This window comes from Notolabrus celidotus, chromosome 6 (genome assembly GCF_009762535.1).
Source record: "Notolabrus celidotus isolate fNotCel1 chromosome 6, fNotCel1.pri, whole genome shotgun sequence".
NCBI classification, from domain to species: domain Eukaryota; kingdom Metazoa; phylum Chordata; class Actinopteri; order Labriformes; family Labridae; genus Notolabrus; species Notolabrus celidotus.
The window spans coordinates 23,902,549-23,927,006 of NC_048277.1; the positions used below are offsets into that span (position 1 = coordinate 23,902,549).

At 38.9% G+C, this 24,458-nt stretch overlaps 2 protein-coding genes across 3 annotated transcripts; one reads left to right on the forward strand and one right to left on the reverse strand.

Annotated features, from left to right (window-relative positions):
* Positions 1-23: 23 nt before the first annotated feature.
* On the reverse strand, positions 24-12,980 carry pidd1 (p53-induced death domain protein 1). Of its 2 annotated transcripts, none has more exons than XR_004631686.1 (15): positions 11,750-12,980; positions 11,186-11,599; positions 10,904-11,056; positions 10,717-10,768; positions 10,400-10,601; positions 8,494-8,643; positions 8,221-8,394; positions 7,981-8,128; positions 7,758-7,893; positions 7,525-7,675; positions 7,316-7,439; positions 7,081-7,196; positions 5,435-5,528; positions 4,295-4,491; positions 24-2,082 (listed from the first exon to the last, which is right to left on the reverse strand). XR_004631686.1 is itself a non-coding variant. In XM_034686736.1 (15 exons), exons 1-15 carry the CDS (start codon positions 12,381-12,383, stop codon positions 1,848-1,850), a joined length of 2,994 nt encoding a protein of 997 aa, XP_034542627.1. In that variant the 5' UTR covers positions 12,384-12,977; the 3' UTR covers positions 24-1,847. The 2 variants fall into 2 exon arrangements, 1 of the variants encoding a protein (XP_034542627.1); XM_034686736.1 differs by having other exon boundaries at positions 5,435-5,542; positions 11,750-12,977.
* A 2,319-nt stretch (positions 12,981-15,299) lies between these two features.
* Positions 15,300-23,480, forward strand: pnpla2 (patatin-like phospholipase domain containing 2). Its single transcript, XM_034684786.1, is given in 10 exon segments — positions 15,300-15,805; positions 17,291-17,523; positions 17,972-18,037; positions 18,836-19,045; positions 19,150-19,210; positions 19,602-19,799; positions 21,315-21,447; positions 21,624-21,746; positions 22,240-22,519; positions 22,521-23,480. Coding segments are annotated over 10 exon segments (1,596 nt in total). The 5' UTR covers positions 15,300-15,561; the 3' UTR covers positions 22,569-23,480.
* The last annotated feature ends 978 nt before the right edge of the window (positions 23,481-24,458 follow it).

The window sequence follows — 24,458 nt, forward strand, 5'->3', positions numbered from 1 at the left end:
GCAATAAAACAGCTGACACGTTCCATTTTTTATCAATTTTTACTAGCAATTAGTAATATATCAAATTCACAGAATGTCCTGAGATGCAGTGGTGGACAGTAACAAAGTACATTTACTGGAGTACAGTACTTAAGTACATTTTTTGAGTATCTGTTCTTTACTTGAGTATTAATTTTTGGGGGTACTCATCACTTTTACTACATTTGAAAGACAAATATCATATTTTTACTCCACTACATTTCTATCAGTGCTCTAGTTACTCACTACTTTTGCTTTGAAGTCAGCTCATGAATTTCCTTCTCTTTTCTGAAATCAGATCCCAAAGACCGTAAACTGTTCGTCTACTTGGTTTGTCTCAATGGTGTAGCCGTACCTCGGTTGAGCTTAGAGCAGATGCAGATCAAATGTTATTCAGATCAGTTTGTTCATTTAGTCGTGGTGATGAAGGCTATGGCTGAGAAGGATGATGATTCTCCACCTGAGCACCACAGCCATGTTTTAAGTCCAAGAATGATTTGTATTGTTGTAAATCTCCGATCTGTTTACCATACCATACAAACTTCATCACAGCCGACAAAACATCAGCATCTAACCTGAGAAAGCATTTCGAGGTCTGTAGCTAACATACTGGTTTTATTCCAGATGAACATTTTAAACTTGTCTGTGCTTGTAGTAATTTAGTTTATACTTCATGGTATACTTTTTAAGATATTAAATAATGTTTTCTAGATTAACATAATGTAGAAGAAAACACCCATGCATTCTTGACTGCACTCATGCTTTTTTAAAATATGTTTTAAAAAAAATGTTTAATGATTTTTTTAAAAGTACTTTGAATACTTAAGTATTTTTAAAAGGAAGTACTCCAGTACTTTAACTCAAGTAATAATTGGACAGAACAACTTTCACTTGTAGTGGGGTAATATTTGACCCGGAGGATCTAAACTTTCACTTAAATAATGAAGTAACTTTGTCCACCACTGCTGAGATGTCACTGAGACTTTGCCACATGTAGAAGCTGGTTTCTAAGTGACCAGAGGCACACAAGATAGAAATGTGATCAACCATAAAAACGGCTGCTCCTTCACTTTCAGTCAGTGATCCAGGTCCTTACAGTCCATTAGGTTCCATTGTTTGTTCTGCCTCTGTACTGTCCTGGACAGGTGTGAGAGATCTTAGAGGTAGTGCCATTCTACCAAAAAGTTAGAAACATGAAATGTTCATTGAAAAAGTATACGCTGATGGTGGGTCAAATATGATAAATTAAAATTACAACTTGAGTTAAGGTGAAACCTTGAAATACTTGTCTGTTCAAGTAGAGCAGCATCACATGACTTTATTTCTATGAACGATTGATAATGTTAAAATGTCATAAATATTAGTTTCCTAACTAGTGGTCCAAATCCCTTTGACTCTTTATTACCAACAGAAAAACAAATAGAACCTGTAATTTTTAGAATTTAGATGAATGTTTTTCCATCATCTAATGCAAAAGTTTTACTTTTAACAACAGTTCTACTCAACATTCAAATCACAATTTTATCATTGGACTTTACATGAGTATTTTTTAATCATATCAAACTCCAATGTGTCTCCTTTTTGGCACTTCCACAGTGTTTTCCTTCATTAGAGTCTTTAAAAAGTTGGATAGAGGTGCTTTTCTTCATGCAGTTTACTCATCCTCTGTAGGTAAAAAATGCCATCAGCTGATGATTTTGCAAAAAGGGATATTTTGCTGTATTCAAGGACAGTTGTTTGGACAGCAGAGACAAACATGATGTGGGCAGGTTGTAAATTAAGAGGTTACTCAACTGTGGGTCAGCCAGCTGCACCCAGCGTGAGTTAATCTACTGCTGCGTTTCACTGAGAGAGGAGCTCTCTGCTTCAAGCCCCACTCTCCTCAGTGACTCCAAGTACTTTCTCCTCCCTATACTGACAATGTCTTCAATCTCATCAGCCAGGTCTCTCCTGCCACTCTCTATCATAGCCTTCACCAGCCTGGACACGGCTCCTGGTCCTGCAGAGCTCTGACCCCGGGCCCAGAGGAACAGCATGTCTAGCACCATGGCGCCCAGGTTGTCCCTGCAAGAGAGGCAGAATATATACAAGAAAATTTACTTCTATCTATTAATCCTTTAGGTGGTCATTGTAGTAGAAGGAGTGGGAATCCCCAGCGGTGTTCTGATATCATTGTCACAATGCTTTAGTTACAGTGAAATGATATTGAGATTCTAAAAAGGTGAATTTTTACTGCAGAAAAATTTGATTTTCGTGCTAAAAAACTGACTCTGATGTTGCAGGCTGAAGACAAATAGAAAATTAATTTATACCTGTGCACTTTGCTGTACACAAAAGGTAAAATGAACAAATGCAACTGTTACCAAAAAGTAAGACTTTTTAAAAAATCCGAAGGCCGATAAGAGATCAATTTAAAACTGGGTTATTTTGGCTCTGATGCAGCCGCACCACCAGGTAACTCAAAGTAGAACATACACCTAAACCGAAGTGAGTGCTCGGGTCGGAATCTTTCAAAATTTGCTAAATCTTGTGGCAGAAATGACACGGTCTGTAGAAACCGTAACCTAGCTTGCGTTCCATTTCTCCCTGCAGTTTCTCATTACAGGGGACGAGCTGAGCAGCATCCGTTGTGGCCCCAACAATTAAGTGATTTAAAACTCGTACAACCACACCTAAAAAAAACTGAAATATCCCTTTAAAATTTCAGGTATATTGACATTTTGGAAAACTTTATTTACCATATAAAACTTTAGAGAGCTATTTATATGTTTAAGTTTTCATTGAACTTCATAAGACATGCTGCTGAGGCTGGGAGCTCCTTGCACTTTTTGTTAGAATTTAAAACAAAGATGTCGTCTAAGATAAAAGAAAAACTTTAACATGTTGCAAATCTGAAAAGGTGTTTAATAAACATATGCTTAAAGGCATTTAAATGAAGTTAAGTGTTGGAGTTTGTATTATTCAAAATTTTGACGCCAATATTTCCCATTTTACTGCAAATGAATATCGGCTCCAAATATCGGTTATTGCCCTCCTTGACTACTAATAATCGGTATCGGCCCGGAAAAAAACACATCGGTCTATCTCTAATAAAAAGGTATGACTTTTTTCTTTAAATGTATTTACCCTCAATTTATTTTTAAAAGCATATTTTGTGCTTGCAAAATCACCTAAAATGGATACGTTTGAGACTCTCTTGTCAATGCAAAATTGCCAAACAAAATATAGCAACACATTACTGCATTGATTTTACCCCCCCCCCGCAACCCTTTACCCCTTAAAGAGAGCTGATGTAAATGTGTAATTTGATTTACAACACAAGTGATTCTCATAGCAAAGAATGATTACTCCCTCTTAAAACCAGACTACTACTGCACCTTATAAACATATAATAAGAAATGCCCCAACACTGACTGTGTCGCATTTAGATTATGCATCACCTGTTTCAAAAGAAAAACATAAAAGAACCTCCAAAATTCCTCTATAAACCTCCCTTAAAGACTACCCTCTGCACCGTGTGTATTTTTCATTTTACAAAATGCCTTTTCCTCCACCTCCGGGATGCGTCACGCGAGGTTGTGCGAGCATGAGGAGTAGGGGGAGGGACAGATGAGCATCAGTCTGTATGTAATCTCCTGCAGTGTCCCAGATGGCTTAGTGATGGCTGACAGTGGTGCAGATTAAAACAATCAAATACCATTTCTCTCCTTCAGTCACGTTATAACTCACTCCATCTTGTTCCCTTGGGGGGGGGGTTTGGGCTGTGCTGAAACACAGCAGTCACTCACGCTGATGTAGAGAAAATTTATTTATATATGGCATTTATATGTACATCTTTGTAACAGGTTTAGACATTTAGTTTATCTTTTTATATTTATCAAGTCAGTTGGAGATAATATTCAAATTCTGGAGAATTTTTTTTTTTTTTTTTACACATTAAAACTGAGCTCTACTGTCATGAAAATGCTCCTAACCTCTTAAATTCTGTAAACGTAAATGTTGCACAGACAATAACTGCTTTTACCAGCCACTTTAGCCTCTAGAGAAGACATCAAGGCTTGCAGTGAAATCAAATATGCTGGGCTTTATTTGCAGTATGACATTCAAGCAGTGCTTTAAAAACAGCACTGAATTCGGATGTTAAAGTTGTAAGACTGAGCCTTTAAAAGACGGTTAAAACATGTCCAAAACAGAAAATACCCACACCTGTAAATGAACTAAATCTTATTTATTCATTTAAGGAACTTAAGCCGATTAGAACGTTCCTCATCCCTACCTGAACTTGAACTGGATGCGGTCAAGCTCCTGGAAACTTAGACCAAGATGGATGCCAATATCACGCCAGTCCCGTCCTATCTGAAGAGAGATGGACAGCAGGTTGGCTTCGGTCAGGTATCCGCTCTCAGGGTCACCCAGGTTCAGAGGAGGATACTGGGGCTCCTCCATGATGAAATTATTTTCTGAGTTTAGAGCCTGAGAAAAAAAAAACAAAGAGCAGATTCTACAGTGTGAGCAGTGCTTCCCTGCAGTGAAATGGGTTTCAAAGGTTGCAATGAGCTTCTAGTTATGAGGCTAAATAAGGATGTGTATGGGAAAGTTACGGTTACGGATGCACCGATCTGATCCTGGTAAAGGATATCGGCTAGATCGGGCTCAAAAAGCTAGATTGGATATCGGTGACAAAGGGCTGATATATAGTGCCGATCCATATGGCAGATCTATTCATCTCAGTTCTATGCTTTTCTGTGTTTACAACAGCCACGTGCGTCTCCTAGATCATCAGCGCCGGCCGGTCTGTGCGTTTTTGCCCGGTGGAGCATGATGGAGGATAACTACAGAGGCTCTGCAGTTTAGGTGCATGTCATGCTTCTTTTGCTAACAACTCCGCCGGAACATGTGCAGCGGCAATGTTTCGACGGATGGCAGTCGCACTGAAAATATAATGGAAGCCCAAAGTAGGAAGTTTACGTCAGCTGTAGCCTACTGCAAAGAAGCAAGAAACCTTCGTTTAATGGATTCAAAGTGTGAAAAAACTGACAGGTTATTGTATTTAATTGTTCTGGATCCTTGAAATAAAGGGATTCCAGCCTCTGGTTTAGCACTTGGAACCCAGGTACAGTTCACCATCAAGTCAGAAAACCCTGAAGTTGCCAAAACATGATTCTATCCTCACATTAAGATTGTTAAATCAATACCAGGATCAGATCGGCTAGTATCGGTATCGGCAGATACCAAAGCCCAGTTATCGATATCAGAATCTGGACCTAAAAAGTAGGATCGGTACATCCCTAGTTACTGTAAGTGCTACATATTTTATTAGCAAAAAGCCTCCAACATCTTTAGACTATTTCACCTGTTCCTAAAATGCAATACTGTATAGAATGAAAATAGAATAGAATGAATTAGTCCAACTGACAGGGAGCTTCAGTGGTAAAGTTGCGAGCCACTGGCTGTCTTGTCCTTTCCTTTTCCTTGCCACCTCCTCCGGGATATTGGCAGGGACCTCGCCTCTGTAAAAAGACACCTTTATCAAAGGTGGAAACATATTTTCAATCATTAAAAAAAAACATAATACCATCCTCGAATCTTTAAATCATTATTCTCATTGAAAAGCTGTGGTGTATTTGACTGGAAATTTGGGATGAGGTTTTTTGATACTCCTCTGGTGACCTCCAAATTTGGTAGATCCTCAAATAAGTGCTAGAGGGGCTGTGGCCTGGTCGGAGACCATACACATATTCTGGGACTGTCCAAAACTAAAAACATATTGGAAAGGCCTTCAACTTGAAATCAAAAACTGTCTGGGTTTAGAACTGTCCTTTGAACCCTCCTGCTTCCTACTGGGAATATTACCAGGGGGTGAGGAGTACAGTGGCCATGCAGCTCTGCTGAGGGTCCTGCTTCTCGTTGCAAAGAAAATCATCACAATCTCCTGGTTAAGGCCACAGCCCCCCACAGTCACACAGTGGAAGAACAACTTGAAGGACATTTTTTATTTGGAGCGTATAACTGCGAGGTTACAGTTAAAAACTGATCTTTTTCAGATAAGGTGGGCGCCTGTTGCTTCTTTTCTTTTTGGCTAACTCTCTGATGGGCTGATTTGTGATACACATAAATATTATTACTATTATTTTATTGACTTATTTTTCTTTGAAGTTTACTGTGAGGAATTTTTTTTATTACTATTATTGTTATTATTATTATTGTTATTGTTATTATTATTATCGTAAATACTATTTATACAATTATTTATATTGTTATTATTATTATTATTATATATCTTTTATTTTTGTGTTAATCATTACAATCTTAATATTATTATTATTTTGTATGTTTGTATTTACTTATTTTTTATTGTGGTGTTGGCTGAGTCTAATAAAAACATTTTTAAAAAAGCAGCTGTTATCAATCATTCTACCGACAACTTTCAAAATATTGAGCAGTTGTCAGTTCCTGTTTCCAAAGAAGCTGTGGTGTAACGACTTGTTGCAGTGTCCTAGGTTTGTTTCAAGTCCAGATGAATCTTGCTTTATCTACTGATTTCTCTTTAAATGTTCAGCTGTCAATTTACATAAAAGACAAAAGTGTCCCAAAAATTCTCGATAAATAATAGAAAGGAGAGTTTCATCAGAGGGAATTTTTTTATGTATGATTCATTAGTGACTATGGAAGTTAGACATTAGAGATGATGACATTTTCAAACAGTGTAAGTCATAGTGAATAATATTAATATATGTGACATGTCTGTGCGTTCACATTAGAATCAGTCATGACTCAGGTACAGAGCTTGATTTGTGACTCAAACTCAACTCATGCAGTAATTTGCCCCCCTGTGGAAGCTTTAGGCTGTGTCATTTCCTCTAGAAAAGAATATCCTGCTCTTCACCTAGATATACTATCTTGCGCATTCTGACTTATTGTTTGTTATTATATAATAAAAACAAGATCATGAAGTCCTAGCACAGATATGTAACCTGCAAATGTAACTGAAGACACAGCAGACATTCTTCTTTCCAGTCACTTTACTTTTCTGCATATTGAATATGATTCTTCATGTCTTACCTGACCCCTCACCGGCCCCCTCTGACCCTGAGCTGAACAGATGTACACTTCCTTCAGATTCTTCCAACTGGAGTAAAACGTGAAACTAAGTCGTCCCCCTTTGCAGTCTGGTCTGTCTGAGGAAAACAGGAAAGGATAATGTTGAGTCATCACAACATATCTTAAGATCTGGAAAGGGAAAGGGGCAGCAGAAATCCTGTTTATTTAAGACAGAGCCTCAAAAAGGACTTCAGACCTGCACTGATGTCTAAGCCTCTCTCAAAGCCGGCAAAAAACTGCTCTCCTTCCAGCAGGTCACACAGGTCTGAAGGCTGAGGTCCATCATATTGCTCTGATAAAGACTGCACTCTGTTTTCCACCTGGACAGGAAACATCACAATTACTGATGTGAGTTTTAAAAAAAATATTACGATGACATAACATAACAGGAGGAGAATTACACACCTTATTAGCAGGTAAGCACTGCAGCATCACTTGTGAGGGATCAGTCTTCCTCTGGAGGACTAGAAACTGGACTTTAAACTGCATCAGCTTCTGATACACCTTCCTGACCACGCCGCCAACACAGCGCTGAGTTGTGTACCACAGCCAGTACCTGTGATAATGCACACAAGGTTGATTTTATAAAATGCAAATACAGGGAATCCAACTGTTAGAGAGCTATCGTAAAAACTCACCAAGAGAAATGGGTGATGTAGAAAACCGCATACAAATGGGTGACATAGAGAGACACCTGAGACGTGACGTCAGTCCAGGTTTGTGCAGTGGGGTCTCCATGTAGCAGATGCAGACAGGACATATCAACTGTGTGACCTAAAGAGGCAGCAGACAGTGTTGTTGGTGCATTCTTACATTTGCATTATAAATGTGTATGACTTGAAGATGTAGAGAATACTGGACCTGTGACTCCTGATGGCAGAGGGACCTGGACTTTAATAGGCTGAAGGAATTGTACACTGGGAGACTGGGTGAGGCAGAGGAGGGGGCTCACGCTAGCCTGGGGATCACCGCACAGTGTCTGCACCTCCGACACAGACACATCCAGCACCTTTACACACAAAGAGGGACACACTGAGGCGTTGTAAACTACAGATACCACAAGTACAGATGGATATAAGCCTTAATATACTGTAGTAGTACCTGTAAGGTTATAGTACGGGTCTGCACTGTGGAGTCTGGAGGGAACTGGAGCTTAACTCCGGGATCAGAGCTGGACACCAGCAAAGCTCCAGCTGGAGTGAGAGCGCAGCTGTCCTTTACTGGACGAGACACCGCCATGAACCAGGAGAACTGGCGCACTGTGCAGCAAGCCAGCTGAACAGACACAGACAGGTCAGTTTTGGATTTACTCGAACAAAACAAAACTAAAATAATAAATATATTAATTTTGCAGAGGGAGGTATTATGCTTTACCCTGGCTGGACGTCCACCAGGGTGACTGCTGTGGCCCTCGCTGCCTCTCCTCAGAACAGTGGGTAGAGTGCTCCATGACTGTCCGTCAAACCTCTGCACCACCACTTCTCTCCTTTTTGTCCGATGATGCGGCACACACACCTCCACAGGCTGTAAGGATTGAAAAACAACAAGATGTAACACGAATAAGCTCGTACAATCAACACAACAAGTCTATTTTCACAAAGATAAATGATCAAAAACCAAATCAAGAGAGGCCTGTTGAGTCAAGATGAAAAATAAATTACCTACCGATCACTTTCTGTTGACAGCATGTCTCTCTTAGATCCTTTTAGTTAACTAGATCTCAACACAGACCTCAAACTCCCAGACTATGTTAAAGACACACACATTTGACATCTCCTGTTGGTGATTTTGACTACACTCTGAAGCTTTGAGTTCAACTCGTCCGCCATCCCATCTTGGTTGTGAGGAGCCAATTACCATATATACTAGATGGTGTATACCCAAGAGGTCAGGTTAGCATCTGTGGCTCATATTAGATCATGTTATGACAAGCAGACAGCTAGCAACACAGAACTGTCATTCAAAGCAGATATTCCCCCCCCATTATTGTTCTCTTTTATTTTATTTCCTTCCATCTTCTATTTCTTTATTAACTCATTTAATTTTTAACTTGTGTGTATATCTTTTGTCTTTTGTTTATTATTATATTTTATTCTGTGAAAACATGTACCAACAGATACAGCAAAAATAATTATACAAAGTATAAATTACTTGCCTAATAGTTGCCTAGTTGCCTAAAATAAAATAAAAGCCAAGTTAAAATATATATATATCCCTTTGGCTCATGCTGCTGCTCCCCTCTGTTGTGTGTTTCAGTGCTTGTTTATGCCCTAGATCAGGGGTTCTCAAACTTTTTGGAGCCAGGGACCCCTTACACGTTTCCAAGGACCCCCTCATAATTGTAACATAGATTAAGCACATGCTTACCACCATTTGCATTCTTAGTTGCCCTTGGAACTATTTATATTGTAAAACGTATCAATGTAAATACTTCAGACCTGTCCCATAGTGCTAAACAGATAACACTTCAATTTGAATCAAGTAAATACCACTAGTATACTTTAAAACAGAGGGTCATTTCATTCCTTGTGGACTCAACATGACAGCATTTATACTTTTCAAGTAATTGATCTTAAACGCTTTCAGAAAATTAACAGTAGCAAGACTCACATCCCTTCGAGCCACTAAATGGTATCCTAACAATGGTATTTATGCTGTTTTAATGACACAGTACAATTTTATAATTTATTAGAAATGTATTTTAATTATTTCACGGACCCCCACATTATGGTACACAGACCCCCAGGGGTCCCAGGACCCCACTTTGAGAACCACTGCCCTAGATAATGGTGTACTGTTTTAACCCATAACATTTCACTTTATTTATTTTATGTATTTATTTCAATTTATTTATTGTATTTCATATTATTTATTTTATACTTATTTTTTTATTCATTTGTTTTTATTTCATTCTATTGTAATGTTTTGATATTAAGTTGTATTCCCTCTAAATGTTAACATGGGTGGGGGTGGTGGAGGATTCTATTAACCAGTATATCTCATCACTGTGAATTATTACTGTTGTATTGAAAAATTCATAAATAAACTTTGTTTAATAATATATATATATATATCCTCCATTATGCATAACTTTACACCTTATATAATTTAAGCAGGTGATTTCTATGAAAGTTCACCTCCTGTAAAGGTGTAATGAAAAGCAAAATGAGCAACAAGCCTGTAATCACATTGTTTCTGCTGTGAGGTTAAGTATCTTCACTGGGGAACACATCTGAACTGGTTCAAGGTAAATATAGTTCCACAAAACTTTTTTCTATACCTTTAGGAAGGTAATCCCATGGGGACGCAGTTCCAGGGGACAGCTCAGGAGGATGTCATGCTCTTCCAGCTGTACCCACTTTTTTTCAGGCCGTTTCTCAAGCCACTCCAACCTTGTGGTTGTCTCCAGGCAACCCGGGGGGAACAGCAGCTCAGCCCCCCCTGGGAGAAACACATGACACCCAGCGGACGAAACACAGAAACTAAAGGAGCAAAAGGAGCATGATGTCTTTAATCTTTATCTAATCTAAACACTGTGATGGACGATTTCTCTGCAGAGATTGAAGAAGTTTAATTGAGCCCAGTGTGAGACTGTACCTGTGCTGATTGAATCCAAGGTGTAACTCAGGGATTTCTGTTTCTGCTTTCTCTAGCAAAAAAGAACAGTGATGCAACAAAAAAGAGTGAATGTGCTGACAGGAAATGTAAACATAATCTAAAGGCAACACAGTCACAATAATGAAAACCCTAATCAATGAGAAACCCTTTTTCTCTCTCTGCTCACCAGGTGCAGGAGGGAGAGGAGGAGGCGTTGGGGGCCGTCCCAAAGGATTGTCGCGCACGTCTATTTTCAGCAGAGGCAGTTTGTTCACATAGTGTGGGATCAGGCGGAGGTCATTGCTGTAGATGACAAGCTCCCTGAGGGAGAGGAGAGCGCCTGGGCAACAAAGCAGGCAAGGTTTACTGGAGCCCTAGTGAATTTAATGCACACAAAACAGAAAGAGGATTCTACTTTATCACTATGATGGCCTTTCACCGACACAGCCACTCTCACTGGCATCCTTACCCATACTCTCTGGTAGCTGCTTCAGCTTGTTGTGAGACAATTCCAGCTTAACCAGCTCCTCCAGAGAACCAATCTCATCAGGTAGATGCTGAAGGAGGTTATGTGAGATATCCAGCGTCTGTAGTGCTTTCAGTTGACTGATGCTCGGAGGGAGAGAGACCAGCTTGTTACCCAGGAGGGAGAGGAAAGTGAGGGAGGACAGCTGGCATATATCAGGAGACAAAGCTGAGAGGTGGTTGTGGCAGAGGAGCAGAGAGGAGAGCGCAGGCAAGCTGAGAAGGCAGGAGGGCAGAGTGGAGAGCTGGTTGAAGGAGAGATCCAGGTGCACCAGGTGAGACAGAGAGGACAATGATGGAGGCAGAGTGGTGAGGAGGCCTGGCAGTGGGTCACCACGGGAGTCATAAAAACAGTGTCCTAGAAAAATGGAGAGAGAGAGAGAGAGAGAGAGAGAGAGAGAGAGAGAGAGAGAGAGAGAGAGAGAGCAGGATGTATTGAATAAAAAAAAATGTTTAGCTGTGAACAACATAATGAGACATCTATGCATGGAGTTCATCAGGAAAGTACCTCGAATAGCCAGCGATCGCAGCTCTGTCAGGTAGGGTAGGACGACCAGTGCATCATCCAGCCCTGGTTGATCCTCAGATCCCAGTCTTAGGTACTGGATTCCCCTCACCTGCCCTGGTATGGACCCCCACAGCAGCAGTAATGCAGCTGCTCCTCCCTGGTATACATCCAGGGTCAGTCTTGTATCAGTCAACACGGCTGGGACCCCCACAGAGGGGGGCAAGGGTGGGGTCAGACACACGACGGATGAAGAGGACGATGAAGATGAGGAAAAATCTGCATTTTGGTGATGGTGGTGATGAGGATGAGTGGAGGGGTATGGAGATGAGGAGAGGCTTGAAATTGAGGGACCATAGGTGTCCATGAGGCTGGAGGGGGAGACAGAAGGAGCATCCCTGTCTTGCTCATCAACTTCAGACATCATTGGTCCAGCCTCCATCACGGATTTATCCTGATCCTGGTACAACAGTCCTCTCCACAGCTCTGGAGATAAAAGGTCTTTGAGAGGGTCTTGTTCACCAAGGGATGTTGTCCTCAATAGGTTACATGCGGGTGTTGCTTCCAACCTGTCCGTCTCCTTAATCCAACAGGCTGCCTGGTCTCCATCATCTTCATCAGGAGCTGCCTCATCCATTGAAGCCACTGTGTACAGACAGCTGGCCAATAGTTCCCTACATATTCAGCACTGATCCTAGGTTTCCTCTCTGCATTATGACTCTGTGACGCTGCTCATGGCATGATTTGAGACGTTCAAACGGCAGTCATACATGTAACACATTTCAGACGTAGTTACAGGATGCCATGGGGAAGATTTTACGAGGCATGTCTGCTGAGTAAAGTTACTCTAATGTCAGCCATTAGCTAGCCACAGCTATGTTTTTTCAGCAAAATGTGCATATCTAATACGTCCTTCATAGTCCGTTTATGCTGCTACATGCTAGTTTAACATGTAAGTGATGTTAGTTAATAAAAACATCAAACAATAGAGGCTGACCTGTTTCTTTGACTTCTCACTTCCGTGTGTCCGACAGTGTTTTGAAAGAAAGGCGTCACATCACAGTTGTTCGCTCGTTTTCTTCTAAATATTTCGCCGGTGTGACACGGGCGGAGTCTAGTCGTCTGATTCAGGCTCGAGGTAAGCTTCCCGCCTCTCTGGTTGTTGCTGTGTGTAGCAGCGAGCGCCTCGAAGCTAACGCCGCCAAAGTTTCAACCCGGGGCGGGACAGATGGACAGATGTGTCAGCGTGATGTTCACTCACTGTCAGAAGCGCCTCGGCCACCAGGCGGCGCTGTTCAATCAATGATACTGATTCACATCAACACACAGTTTGTTCCCTTATTGCTCATTTCCCACGGTTTATAACTTAGATTAAATCTAACAGAGCCAGCCTTGGTGAACTACTAGTCAACTAGTGTGGCTTAGTAATAATAATAATAATAATAATAATAATAATAATAATAATAATAATAATAATAATAATAATGATAATTGTATTTGTAGATCACCTTTCAAAACCAGGTTACAAAGTGCTTTACATGGGCAGCAAGATAAAACAGGCAGATCATAAAAATACACAAGTCAAGACAAGGAAATAAAACATATTTTAAAAGACATAAAATTCCCCTAAAAGAACTCCAAAGGAATACAAATATTTGAAAATATATTAAGACGGTTAAAATAGAATAAAGTCAAATCAATTCAGATAAAATCAGGGAAGGCTCTGCGATAAAAGTATGTTTTAAGAAGGGATTTAAACATAAATCTGTTTTTTAAAAGTTTGGTTTAATTTAACTCATGGTGTTTTTGTTTGGTTTGCTGTTTTCTTTTTTGTTTTAACTCTGTGTGTATGTATTGGCCTATATCTTTTTTATTATTAATATTCTTATCACACTTTTATCTGTCTGTTCAACATCAGCAAATATGTTAATGCAGCTATTATTTTCTCTCATATCTCTACTTGTATTTGTTTAACATTGTCTTAGGTTAACAGGATTTTTGTACTTTAAAAAAAAACTAATCATACATGTATGTGCATATTTGATGCCACCATACAAAAGGCTCCCATATTTGTATCTGTTACCATTATTGTATAATCCTGTGAATGCTAATAATAAAAAAACAGAAATCTGTTATTCGTGAGTTAAAGTTTGAACCCTACATTACACAAAAATCTGCTTTTTAGAATGAATAAATAAATGAATACATCTTTTAATTCCTCAATACGATTTTACCAACTGATTGATTATTTAGATAAGAAAATCCTTGTATATATCACCTTTATCCACAGCACTTTTATACACTGATAATTCTAAATATTCTGCGCTTCTGTATAATTTATTGTATTATATTCCTTCTTTCTATTAGTATTTAATATTACAAAAATAATAATAAAGTGTGAAGAAAAATTTAATAAAGTGCATTCAAAGTGACATTGATCATCTTTTTATATACCCTCCTGTATCCCAAAAATATACAATAGTTTTATCTCAGCACAGGTTAAAACTGCTCTGAACGTTTGTAAAGTTTATTATCATTTGAGATTAGTTTTTTCATTGAAAGTAAGTCTTTATTTCAGTCACACTGTACCAAAGGCCATCAGTCGTTTAATAAGCTCACCCACAGAAGCCCACCAGTGCAGCTGTCATCATGAACCTGGAACAAAACATGGATCAACACAAAAACAGATGTACTGCATTTTTCTGTGAAAAACTGATTCAAAGAAATGGTCCAGAAGAAAGCATGCAGCTGTTTTAATTTCATTACTGTCATTCATTTTTCCTCACTGAACAAAGTCTCTCAGACCCATGTTTATGCTCAGGCCTTTTACAAATGTTTATCATGGACTCCTGTAATTCAACTCAACTCAACTTTATTTATATAGCCCCTTTCATACATAAAAACATGCAGCCCAAAGTGCTTCACAGAATAACAGAGAGACAGAAAACAACAGCAATGGTAAAATTATAAAAGGCATGATTATAAATAAAATACTTAAAAATCAAATCAAATCAACACAGTAAAATCAATAAAATAAGTAATAGTGGAAATAAAAGTTTAAAATAAGGTAGTGTTAACGAGATCAGATGAATACAAGTAATAAATAGATAAATAAATAATTAAATAGGATAAATATATGTTAAAGCTATGATTCAAATAAGGATTTAAATAAAGATTAAAATAATAATGCAGTCCAAATTACTCCAAATTAAAAGCCAGATTAAAAAGGCAAGTCTTGAATTTACTTTTAAAGACATTGTGACTATTTATGCCAAATGTTAGATTTTAAGAAAAACAGAAAACGGGAACACAAACAGATATATTTAGAAAGTACAAAGAAACAATCTCCCCACGGGGTTGAGATTTGACAGCTGTCATAGGTCGCTATGTGAATGCCCGCTCACTGACTTCACCGGTGTTTCAGCAGTGTGGACTGTGATTGGCTGTTTCTACTACGATCTTGATTCTGATTGGTCACATGTCTTGTCGCTCTTGATCATGATTGGTTGTTTCACTGCGCCCCCCTCCAGCACACATACACCGAGCTGGGAAAATAAAAACAACTCCCTGTGTGTTCACCACGTAGTTATTGAAGTAGCTTAGGGCAGTGTTTACTGAGGTCATTTACTAACGGGATTCAGCGACAGCAAAAGAGAGGACAGTTTTTCAAACTTCGATAATTTATTTGCAGCGGAATAAGTGACCTCTCCTGTTGGCAAGAAAGCTAAAAAAAAAAACTGTCATTCCAAAGACAACATGTAAACAGACCTCATCCACACAGAATGAACGTTGCTTAGCCGACTTTTAGGTATTCTATGAACTTTGTCTCACCACTTGAGCACAACTTTACACGATTGAGGTCGGTCACCGGTATGTTTCCTTTAGACTCTCCGTGGAACATCTCGTTTGCAGGTTGTGGCTTCCTCGGCATCTATCATGTCGGAGTCGCCAGCTGTCTGGTGGAGCAGGCTCCCTTTCTGGTGCTAAACGCCCGACATATCTATGGGGCTTCAGCCGGAGCTATCACTGCCACTGCCCTGGTCTCTGGAGTCTGTCTCGGTAGGTACTTTTATAATGCTTGAGCATTTTGATGAAGGTTACTTGATGACTTGAAGCCTATTATTGCTGAGTAATGTGCAGTGGTGGACAAAGTGTAGATCCTCCAGGTCAAATATTACTTCAATACAAGTGAAAGTTGCTCTGTCAGATTATTACTTCAGTTAAAGTATTGAAGTACTTGCTTTTAAAAATACTTAAGTATTCAAAGTACTTTTTAAAATATCTCAAAACGTTTTATTTTCACAAAGCATGAGTGCAGTCAAGAATACATAGGAGTACATTCTGTTACATTATGTTTATCTATAAAACATTACTTGAAATCTTTGACCTCCTCTGAATGAACTGCCTAATCTGAGTGAAATTTGTTCTGTGTATATACAGGTATGGCTAAACCACTGAGACAAACAGAACTATACAAACAGTTTTTCTGTCTTTAGGATCAGATTTCAGAAAAGAGAAGGCAATTCATGAGCTGCCTTCAAAGCTAAAGTAGTGAGTAACTAGAGCATTGATAGAACTGAGTGGAGTCAAAAGTACAATAATTGTCTTCTAAATGTAGTGGGATAAAAGTAATAAGTTTCCCCAAAAAATAATACTCAAGTAAAGTACAGATACTCAAAAAATTTACATAAGTACAGCACTCAAGTAAATTTACTTTGTTACTGTCCACCACTGGTAATGTGTAGTAACCATTGGTTGGTTCATCACGTCATCACACTGTCAACAGAAATAAAAGTAATTAACATTCAACTTGCATGAGTGTTTTCAGCAGAGTGTTAATGTTTGGTCCCTTTTGTAGTGGTATACGGTTAAACACTACAACATTTGTATAGTTATGTAAACAGAGTAACTTATCATCAGTAAAGCACGTTCTATGTGATTGTATGTAAAGCTGTCAGAAAAAAAATCCAACAATGGTAGATATGTAGCATCCTGATCATACCTGTGTCAAATTAATACATCAACCACTCATTTTATAACTCACTACTCCCCTTTTATTTTGAAAGGTTGTCTCTTTAAAAGAAATCAGAATCAGAATCAGCTTTATTCGCCAAGTAAGCTTGAACACACAAGGAATTTGACTTTAGTAAACTGTGCTCTCTTTGTACAAGGCATAAGAATAGGAATAAGAATAAGAACTACAATAAAAAATAAAATAAAAATATAATAACAATAACCTTAGCTATAAATACAAAGAAACAACAAATAGGCATATATATATACAAAAAGGCTTACTTGAAATAGAAACTCTCAAAAAGATTGCTCTGTAGTGGAGTCACTTAGGGCTATTACTTCCTTTTCTAGGTATATTCAAATACAACATCTTATCAAAATGTACTGAACTGATCTGTATTTGTGGTTTAATAAATTACTAGAAGTAGAGCAGCATAAAGAGCTTTATTCATCCCATCATTCAGAATCAGTTCAGTTAAACCTTCTCTGTATCTAATCATTTACAGTAATAATGTCTCACTGTCTCTACAGGAGAGGCTGGTGCGAGCATCATCGATGTTGCCAAAGAGGCGAGAAAGCGTTTCCTGGGACCCATGCATCCTTCCTTTAACCTGGTGAAGATTGTGCGTCACATAATGCGACGCACTCTGCCAGCTGATTGTCACCATCAGGCTAGTGGACGGTTAGGAATCTCTCTGACCCGAGTGACAGATGGAGAGAATGTCCTGGTGTCTCATTTCAATAACAAGGAGGAGCTGGTGCAGGTGGGCACAGGACTGGATCATGGGGGCTTTAGAGGACATTTACTTTGAAGGACATTCTGACCAATGATGTAGCGATGACTGTTACTTCTACAGCCTTTTACCTAGTAAAGTAGCATCACTGATCTAAGCCTCTGAATATCAGGATTTGCTGCTATTTTGAGTCTTACTAATTTTGCTATTTTGAATTAGGGATCCTGGGATAACTTAACAATTAAAATATTTTTTAGTTGTTGCACTGATGATAAGCAGTGACTGTGTTTGACTCTGCTCCATTAATGTAATAAAAAAGTAATTGAACAGTATTATATCCTTTAGATGAGAAAAAAAAACTTTTATTTAGTATTCTTCATATCTCTATTGATAGTTATATCATCTAGCTGTGATGCTGAAAATGTATAATTTTACCTTATTTTGAAAATCTTTCTCATGTTCTCTCTCTGTTAAGTAGGCCTGTGTCTGCAGTGCCTACATCCCTGTATACTGTGGCCTCATTCCTCCCACACTGCATGGAGTGGTGAGTGACTTCAGGATTATTCAGCATGGTTAATGTCCTTATGTTGCAGATATCCTGTTGTAGAAAGCAGTTGAAAGTCAATAGGTTTTAATGAAGAGCTGCAGAGAGGTGTTACCACACATACTCTGACACTACTCTGCCTGAGAGGTGTTCTTTATTTCCTCTCATTGTGTTCTGTTGATGCTACTTTTCCTCACAATTGCCCCTCCCTTCCTCAAGAATGTGTTTGTTCATAATAGCACATGTGTGGAAACCACCATTATATCATTTCTGAGGAGTAACAGCGGGTCAGAGATCTCCCACCAAAGGAAAAGCAGAAGTTCTATTTAAGTGTCTATTTTTACTTTTTGTTGTTGGACATGTTTGTAGCACAAAGGTTTTCGGGGTAATTTTTTTGCGCAACACCCACCCTCACTGACCTTTATGTGGGGTTTTGTAAGAGCTCACATGTGCTTGTGTGTGTGCTGGGCCTGTGACCAAACAGTGAGGGCGGCCGTGCCTGATGCGATCATGTTGGCACAGGCTTTGAGGTTGTTCTGTCCTCTCTGACTCTCGATGGCACAGACACAAAAATCTGCTGTCATGCTTATCTGTTGACACTCAGCATGCCCTAAAAAGTTCTCCAACTTCGTAAACACAAACATTGATCAAACCACAGGATATGATGTCACTATCACTACATTCAGAGAAATGCTCCCTCTGGGTCCAAATATCCTTCAATACCCTCAAAGGATCAAAATAAGTGATTTGTCTCCTGGTTGTTCTGTTTCTGATATTGATCTTTCTCCTATAACTCAGCGATACGTGGATGGAGGAATCTCAGACAACCTGCCTCAGTATGAGCTGAAAAACACAATCACTGTGTCCCCGTTTTCTGGAGAGAGCGACATCTGTCCCCGAGACAGCTCGACCAACATACACGAGCTGCGCTTCACCAACACAAGCATCCAGTTCACCCTCACCAACCTCTACAGGGTCTCCAGAGCACTTTTCCCTCCAGACCCAATGGTAAAGAAACATGTGGAAAACAAAAATCAATCCACACAGATGACCTGGAGTGAACTCAGTCGACATCTTAGATTGATGAATGTTTCTTTTTGTTTTGAGTGCAGGTTATGAAGGCCATGTGTAAGCAGGGATATAAAGATGCTCTGCACTTCTTGAAGAAGAATGGTAAGAGATAGTAGTTTTCTTTGTATTCCAACCTTCTGCTCTGTCATGCTCTGTTTAGAAAAAAATAGGTCAGGGATAGCAAACCTAATTAATGTTTCCCCTCTGGCTGGAATAGATTTGTGGGTACGGACAGTTTCTTCATGATATGCTATCAGAACTTGTGCTGTGACCGCATGTCCTATAATCAATAAGCTGCTTTCGCTTTTCACTGGACTTTGTTTGTTTGTTTTTTAAGCACTTTGTATGCACATAATCAACAGAGTCTGACAAAATAATCAAATGTTTTGATTATTATAAACTAGTTGAATATTTGAACTGCTTCAGTAACTTCCTCAGAATTGATTCAAGATAAGAGAGAATGATTGCTGTCAATTTTTGCTGCTGTTTGCAGGATTGCTTCATTTTAATGGACCTCATAGAGACAGACCTCTGCTGGGGAATGGCAAAGTAATTGGGGATTATAATGATGACAATAAAAGTGATGAAGAGGAGGAAAAGCCACGTGTGGAAGAGGCAGCAGTGATGGTCGATTCCAGTTCTTCATTAGAGGAGCATATCATGGAGCACCTTCCACCAACCCTGCATAAAGGTAACAGAACATTACATAACAGAAGCAAGGCAGAGCTAAAATAAACAATAATGGTGGCCTCATCTCCGGTCTATTGTCATAGCCCTTTTTTTTTTTAAATATTAAATCAGCCAAGGACTGCTACCAACCTACATATTGCATTCACCCTCTTACACGCTGATAGCAGAGACTGCCATCTATAGTGCCCAACTGCCCATCAAAACCAATCACATTCATGCTACAAAATGTCTCCGAGAGCATTTCTTCCATGTGGAGAATGAAGGAGCCAACCACTGAAATTATGACCCACTCTACCACTGAGCCACAGCTGCTCCATTATGATACACGGTATTTCCAGGCAGCTCCATCCCAGTACTAACCTGGTCTGTTCCTGCTTAGAATTCTCTATTAGGGTCTTCCAGGTGGTATGACCATAACTTCATCCATCATAAGAATTAAACATTTTTGTGGACACATGTAGACCAGTAAGTTATATGAATAACAAATGTAAGTTCAGCTTGAACAACAGATATGAGCCTAACGCAGGCCATTGCATACTTGGGATAAAAATGCTAAAGGTTGGCAAGAGGCTTAGAAGAGGAACAACACTGAGGAGTGGGCTCTGAAAATCCTTTAACCCTCCTGTTATGTTCGTTTCTCTGGAACAGCAATAATGTTACTGGGTCAATTTGACCCAGGGCATATTAAATTATCCAAAAGTGTCAGAACCCCAAAGAATCCCAATACACATTTTTTTAAATGTAATTTTTAGCTCCATTTCTAACCATTTAAATCAAGATTTAATCCACTGGTGTTCAATGAGGATAACTCACTCGTTTTTATTAAAATCCATGATAAAACTTATTTTAATGTACATTGGAAAGCCCTAAATATAAATACAATAGTTTTATGAAGTGATGTTGATAAATTAACATGACACCTCTTATGTCACATACTGCCCAGATTTTTATGGTGCATTTAGCTGGTTTGGAAGGCATATATTGCCTAAAATAGACTTTAAGAAGGGTCAATTTGACCTGCAACACAACAGGAGAGGTAAGTATACATTCGTGACATGAAAAGTTCCAACAGGTTGACTTCCTGTCAGCATTAGTCTTTGAGGTCAAGGATTGAAGATTTTCATTTTCTGTACGGCAGATTATGAATATCACTGTTAGCATCTTTACCACAATACAGTCCTGTTATTTAATTTACAGTTTTAAAAAGTGTTTCAAGTTTCATTTAGTCTCTCCACAATGATTTTCGTACAAAGTCAGAAGTTCTTTGACCCACTTTCTTTAGGATAGTAGTTTTCCTATGAACTAGTATTGGAATGAAAGACACCCTCTGTTAATCAGTGAGAGAGATTGTTGTATTTTCTTACTAGAAAGACATTTAGGTTCACTGCCCTCAAAATTGTAAATTAATTGATATGCTGTAATCTTTGTCAAATTCATGAACAGGGAGGCATGAAGCAGGTTAATCATACAAATACTTCACAATAGTGGTTCTGATATTCCTATCTTCCCTCCACAGCTCTAGTGGAAGCCTGCATGGAGAGGAGGAGTCTTGTGCAGTCGCTTAGCAACATGCTTCCTGTCAGGATGGCCTCAGTCATGATGCTGCCCTACACCCTCCCTCTGGAGTCCGCCATGTCCTTGACTCTCAGGTACTCCAGGACTTAATTACATCTGGTCCAGATTCCCTTCATATTTGAAAAGCACTCAGACGAGTACTTCAGTGTTGAACATCTGCATTTCTGCTGTGTACCTGTTTGTGTCTAGTTTAGTTTATATAATAGTTTGAAGATCCTGTCTTGTAACAGTGAGTGTATCTCATTTGCAGACTCCTGGAGTGGCTGCCAGATGTGCAAGAAGACGTGGGATGGATGCGAGAGCAGGTACTGAAGATACTTAAGCATGTTCTTCGCCAGGCCTCTAAAAGCATTTCCCAGCATGTGTCTGCCAGGTAAATGACTCTGCAACTACAAGGACATACACATTATCGTTTTAAGAAGCCAATTTTGCTGTATACTTGCAAATACTTTATTTATACCTAGAATTTTTAGCTCCCAGTCATGCCAGAAAAGATCAAATGTCCAGTTCAGCTGCTGTTTAACTTATGTGAATATGACAGAATGCCAGCATGTTCAACATGCATTAATGAATTGTTTGACCACTGAGGGGCAGCAAAGACAAGTTGTGATCACAACAGTTAACAACCTCCTCTTTTTATGTTCACAAGTCCAACTTAACGAAAACTAATTTACATATAGAAGTGACACTGAGCACAGTTAGCATTTTTGTTGATTCATGTTTCAGTCCACTCACATGTCTCATTTTTCACTTAGTCATTAATATATTGATCACCATACCATCAACTGTAACAACAATAAGTTGTAACAACATTTACAGCTAGCAAATCTTCCTCAGTTCTCCATGCTTGCTTATGGTTCCTTAAGGTTTTCCTGGCAGCTGGAGCTGCACCACCACCACCAGTCCCTCCAGTCCCAGATGAGCTCCAGCAGCCTGTTCCCCAGCTCTTCAGTCCTTGATGTCTTCATGCGTCTCCATCAGTACAAGAACCAGCTGCTGTCTGGAGTTCTGTGTATCAACATGGACCTGCAAGGCTCCTTCCAAACTGGACAGATGTCAGCAGAGACAGCCCCTCCATCCATCCTCTCCCAAGAAGGCCTCACGCTCCACAGAAGTTATGTCAACGTTCCACCTGCTGCCAACTCTGGAGAAGTCATCAGTGGGTCCTAAGAGCTTTGACAGGTCTCTTATTTGACGGGTTCAGACATACTTCTTCTAGATCCAGGAACATTTATAGGGACTGAGCAGATCTTTTTTTGTTGCTAACATTACATGTGGATACCTTTAAGCTCATCTAATTAACCCTCTTTTAGTAGACATCAGCTTATCCCACTTTTTTTTTTGAATAGCTTGTGACATTCTCTAGCAGCAGTATTATCAAGCAATCCCATGGACATACTATGTCTTCTTTTTAACTGTACAGTAAAAACTGGAATTACAGGATGTTAGAAAGAAAAATGCACACTTAAAGTAGCATGGTGAAAATAGTATTTATGTTTCAGGTGGAATGCAATCAGACTGGTAGTTAGGCAGAGAGTTTCTGCTTCATCAGACTCTGAGCTCTGATAAACTCCTGACACACAGACAGAGACATATAGATGGAGGGAAGACAGGAAGCATGAATGTATTTGTTACAGCTTTAATTGTTGTGAAAGAGTCAATGCAGTATTATGAAAAAAAAAGTGTTTTTATGTTTTTATGAATGTCAGTGTCTTATGTCTTCATAAGTAGTTTGTGAAAAAAACAAAAAACACAAAATTCTAACATTTTCATTTATAATCCTGGATGTTTATACTCTTTTAGATTATTTAACTTTGAATCTACATTGTATTAAATGTAAAAAAATTCTTTAAAAAACAAACTGATTTTTTGATTATGTTGTGTCTCAATTTATTAAACATTTTAGTGCTTGAAAATGAATCAATAATATGTTTATTTTGATGAATTTCTGAATTGTTTACTTCTACGATTTTGCACTTTGTACACCAAAAAAATCTACCTGTGTGACTTTGCCTCAGCCTGTGCCTTTAATTCTAACATATTGTCAAAATGATGCAGGGAATTATATTTATGTGATTATTCATTAAAGTGGTACTGTTTACCTACAGGTAATGAGTGTTGTCTTATTACTGTGAACTCTTAGTTTTAGAAGTGCACACAGTACACAACAGGAACAGTCACCATACAGCAGAACTGACGTGAGAGACCTTAAGCTCCATCAGGCCCACCTGTTATTTCTTTACCTCTTGCATCCCCTTGACATATATGTGTTGTCCTCCAAAACTATACATCTATTACTCAACTCAATAAATATAAACAAATAACTTATTATAAGGAAAAAAAGATAAACTGGCGACCACACATTCAATGGTTGACATACCCTACTGTCAGCACTCACGCATCATAACAAAACTTTTCACACACAGACAGTCTTTTCAGCTGTGGTCTGTTGTGAAACCTGTTTTACTGGGTGTTCATAAACTCACCAACAAAACAGGCAATCTTTAAGAAAGATCACCAAAGGTTCCCTGAGGGTATTTACAAAGATTGTTCTCGAGGTAATTTTCTTTTTTTCAAGAAATCTTTGTGAACCTTTAGGGGAATTCCCTGAAGGTTCTTTTAAACATGTTTTAAAGCCTCTAGAGAACCCACAATGAACATCCCCAAATGTTTTCAAGGAAAAAAACTAGAGAGCCTTCAGAGAATTGTTCCCAGTGGTTCTTTTTAAAACCACTAGTTAGCCCAAAGAAAATCTTTTGAAGAATACCCCCTGAAGTTTCTTAGAAAGTTTTTGACAACCTTTAACAAAATCTCTGAATACTCTACAGTCCACATTCCATTAAGGTTCCCTGTGTGCACGGAAGTAGATATGTCAGTGGGTATTTCAACACCAGAGGCGCATTTTAAGGATTTCCTCTGCAGTTAAGTGCAGTGTAGTATTTGTGTGTGTGGATTAATGCTACCTGTTTTTTAGTGTCACAAAATAACCAAACCATCTAATAATCATTGATTTCATCAGCTGCAGTTTTATTCCAGGTCAATAGGAAACAAGTGAACATAAAAAAGGAAAAGAATATTGTTAGTT

What these genes read in the sequence shown, in the direction of transcription:
- pidd1 (XM_034686736.1), bottom strand. Translation starts at nt 12,383, where the DNA reads ATGGATGAGGCAGCTCCTGATGAAGATGATGGAGACCAGGCAGCCTGT. An exon ending in GCGATCGCTGGCTATTCGAG is followed by an intron (nt 11,600 to 11,749) that starts GTACTTTCCTGA and finishes CCATTTTTCTAG; the next exon opens with GACACTGTTTTTATGACTCC. An exon ending in CTGGTGGACGTCCAGCCAGG is followed by an intron (nt 8,395 to 8,493) that starts GTAAAGCATAAT and finishes GTGTCTGTTCAG; the next exon opens with CTGGCTTGCTGCACAGTGCG.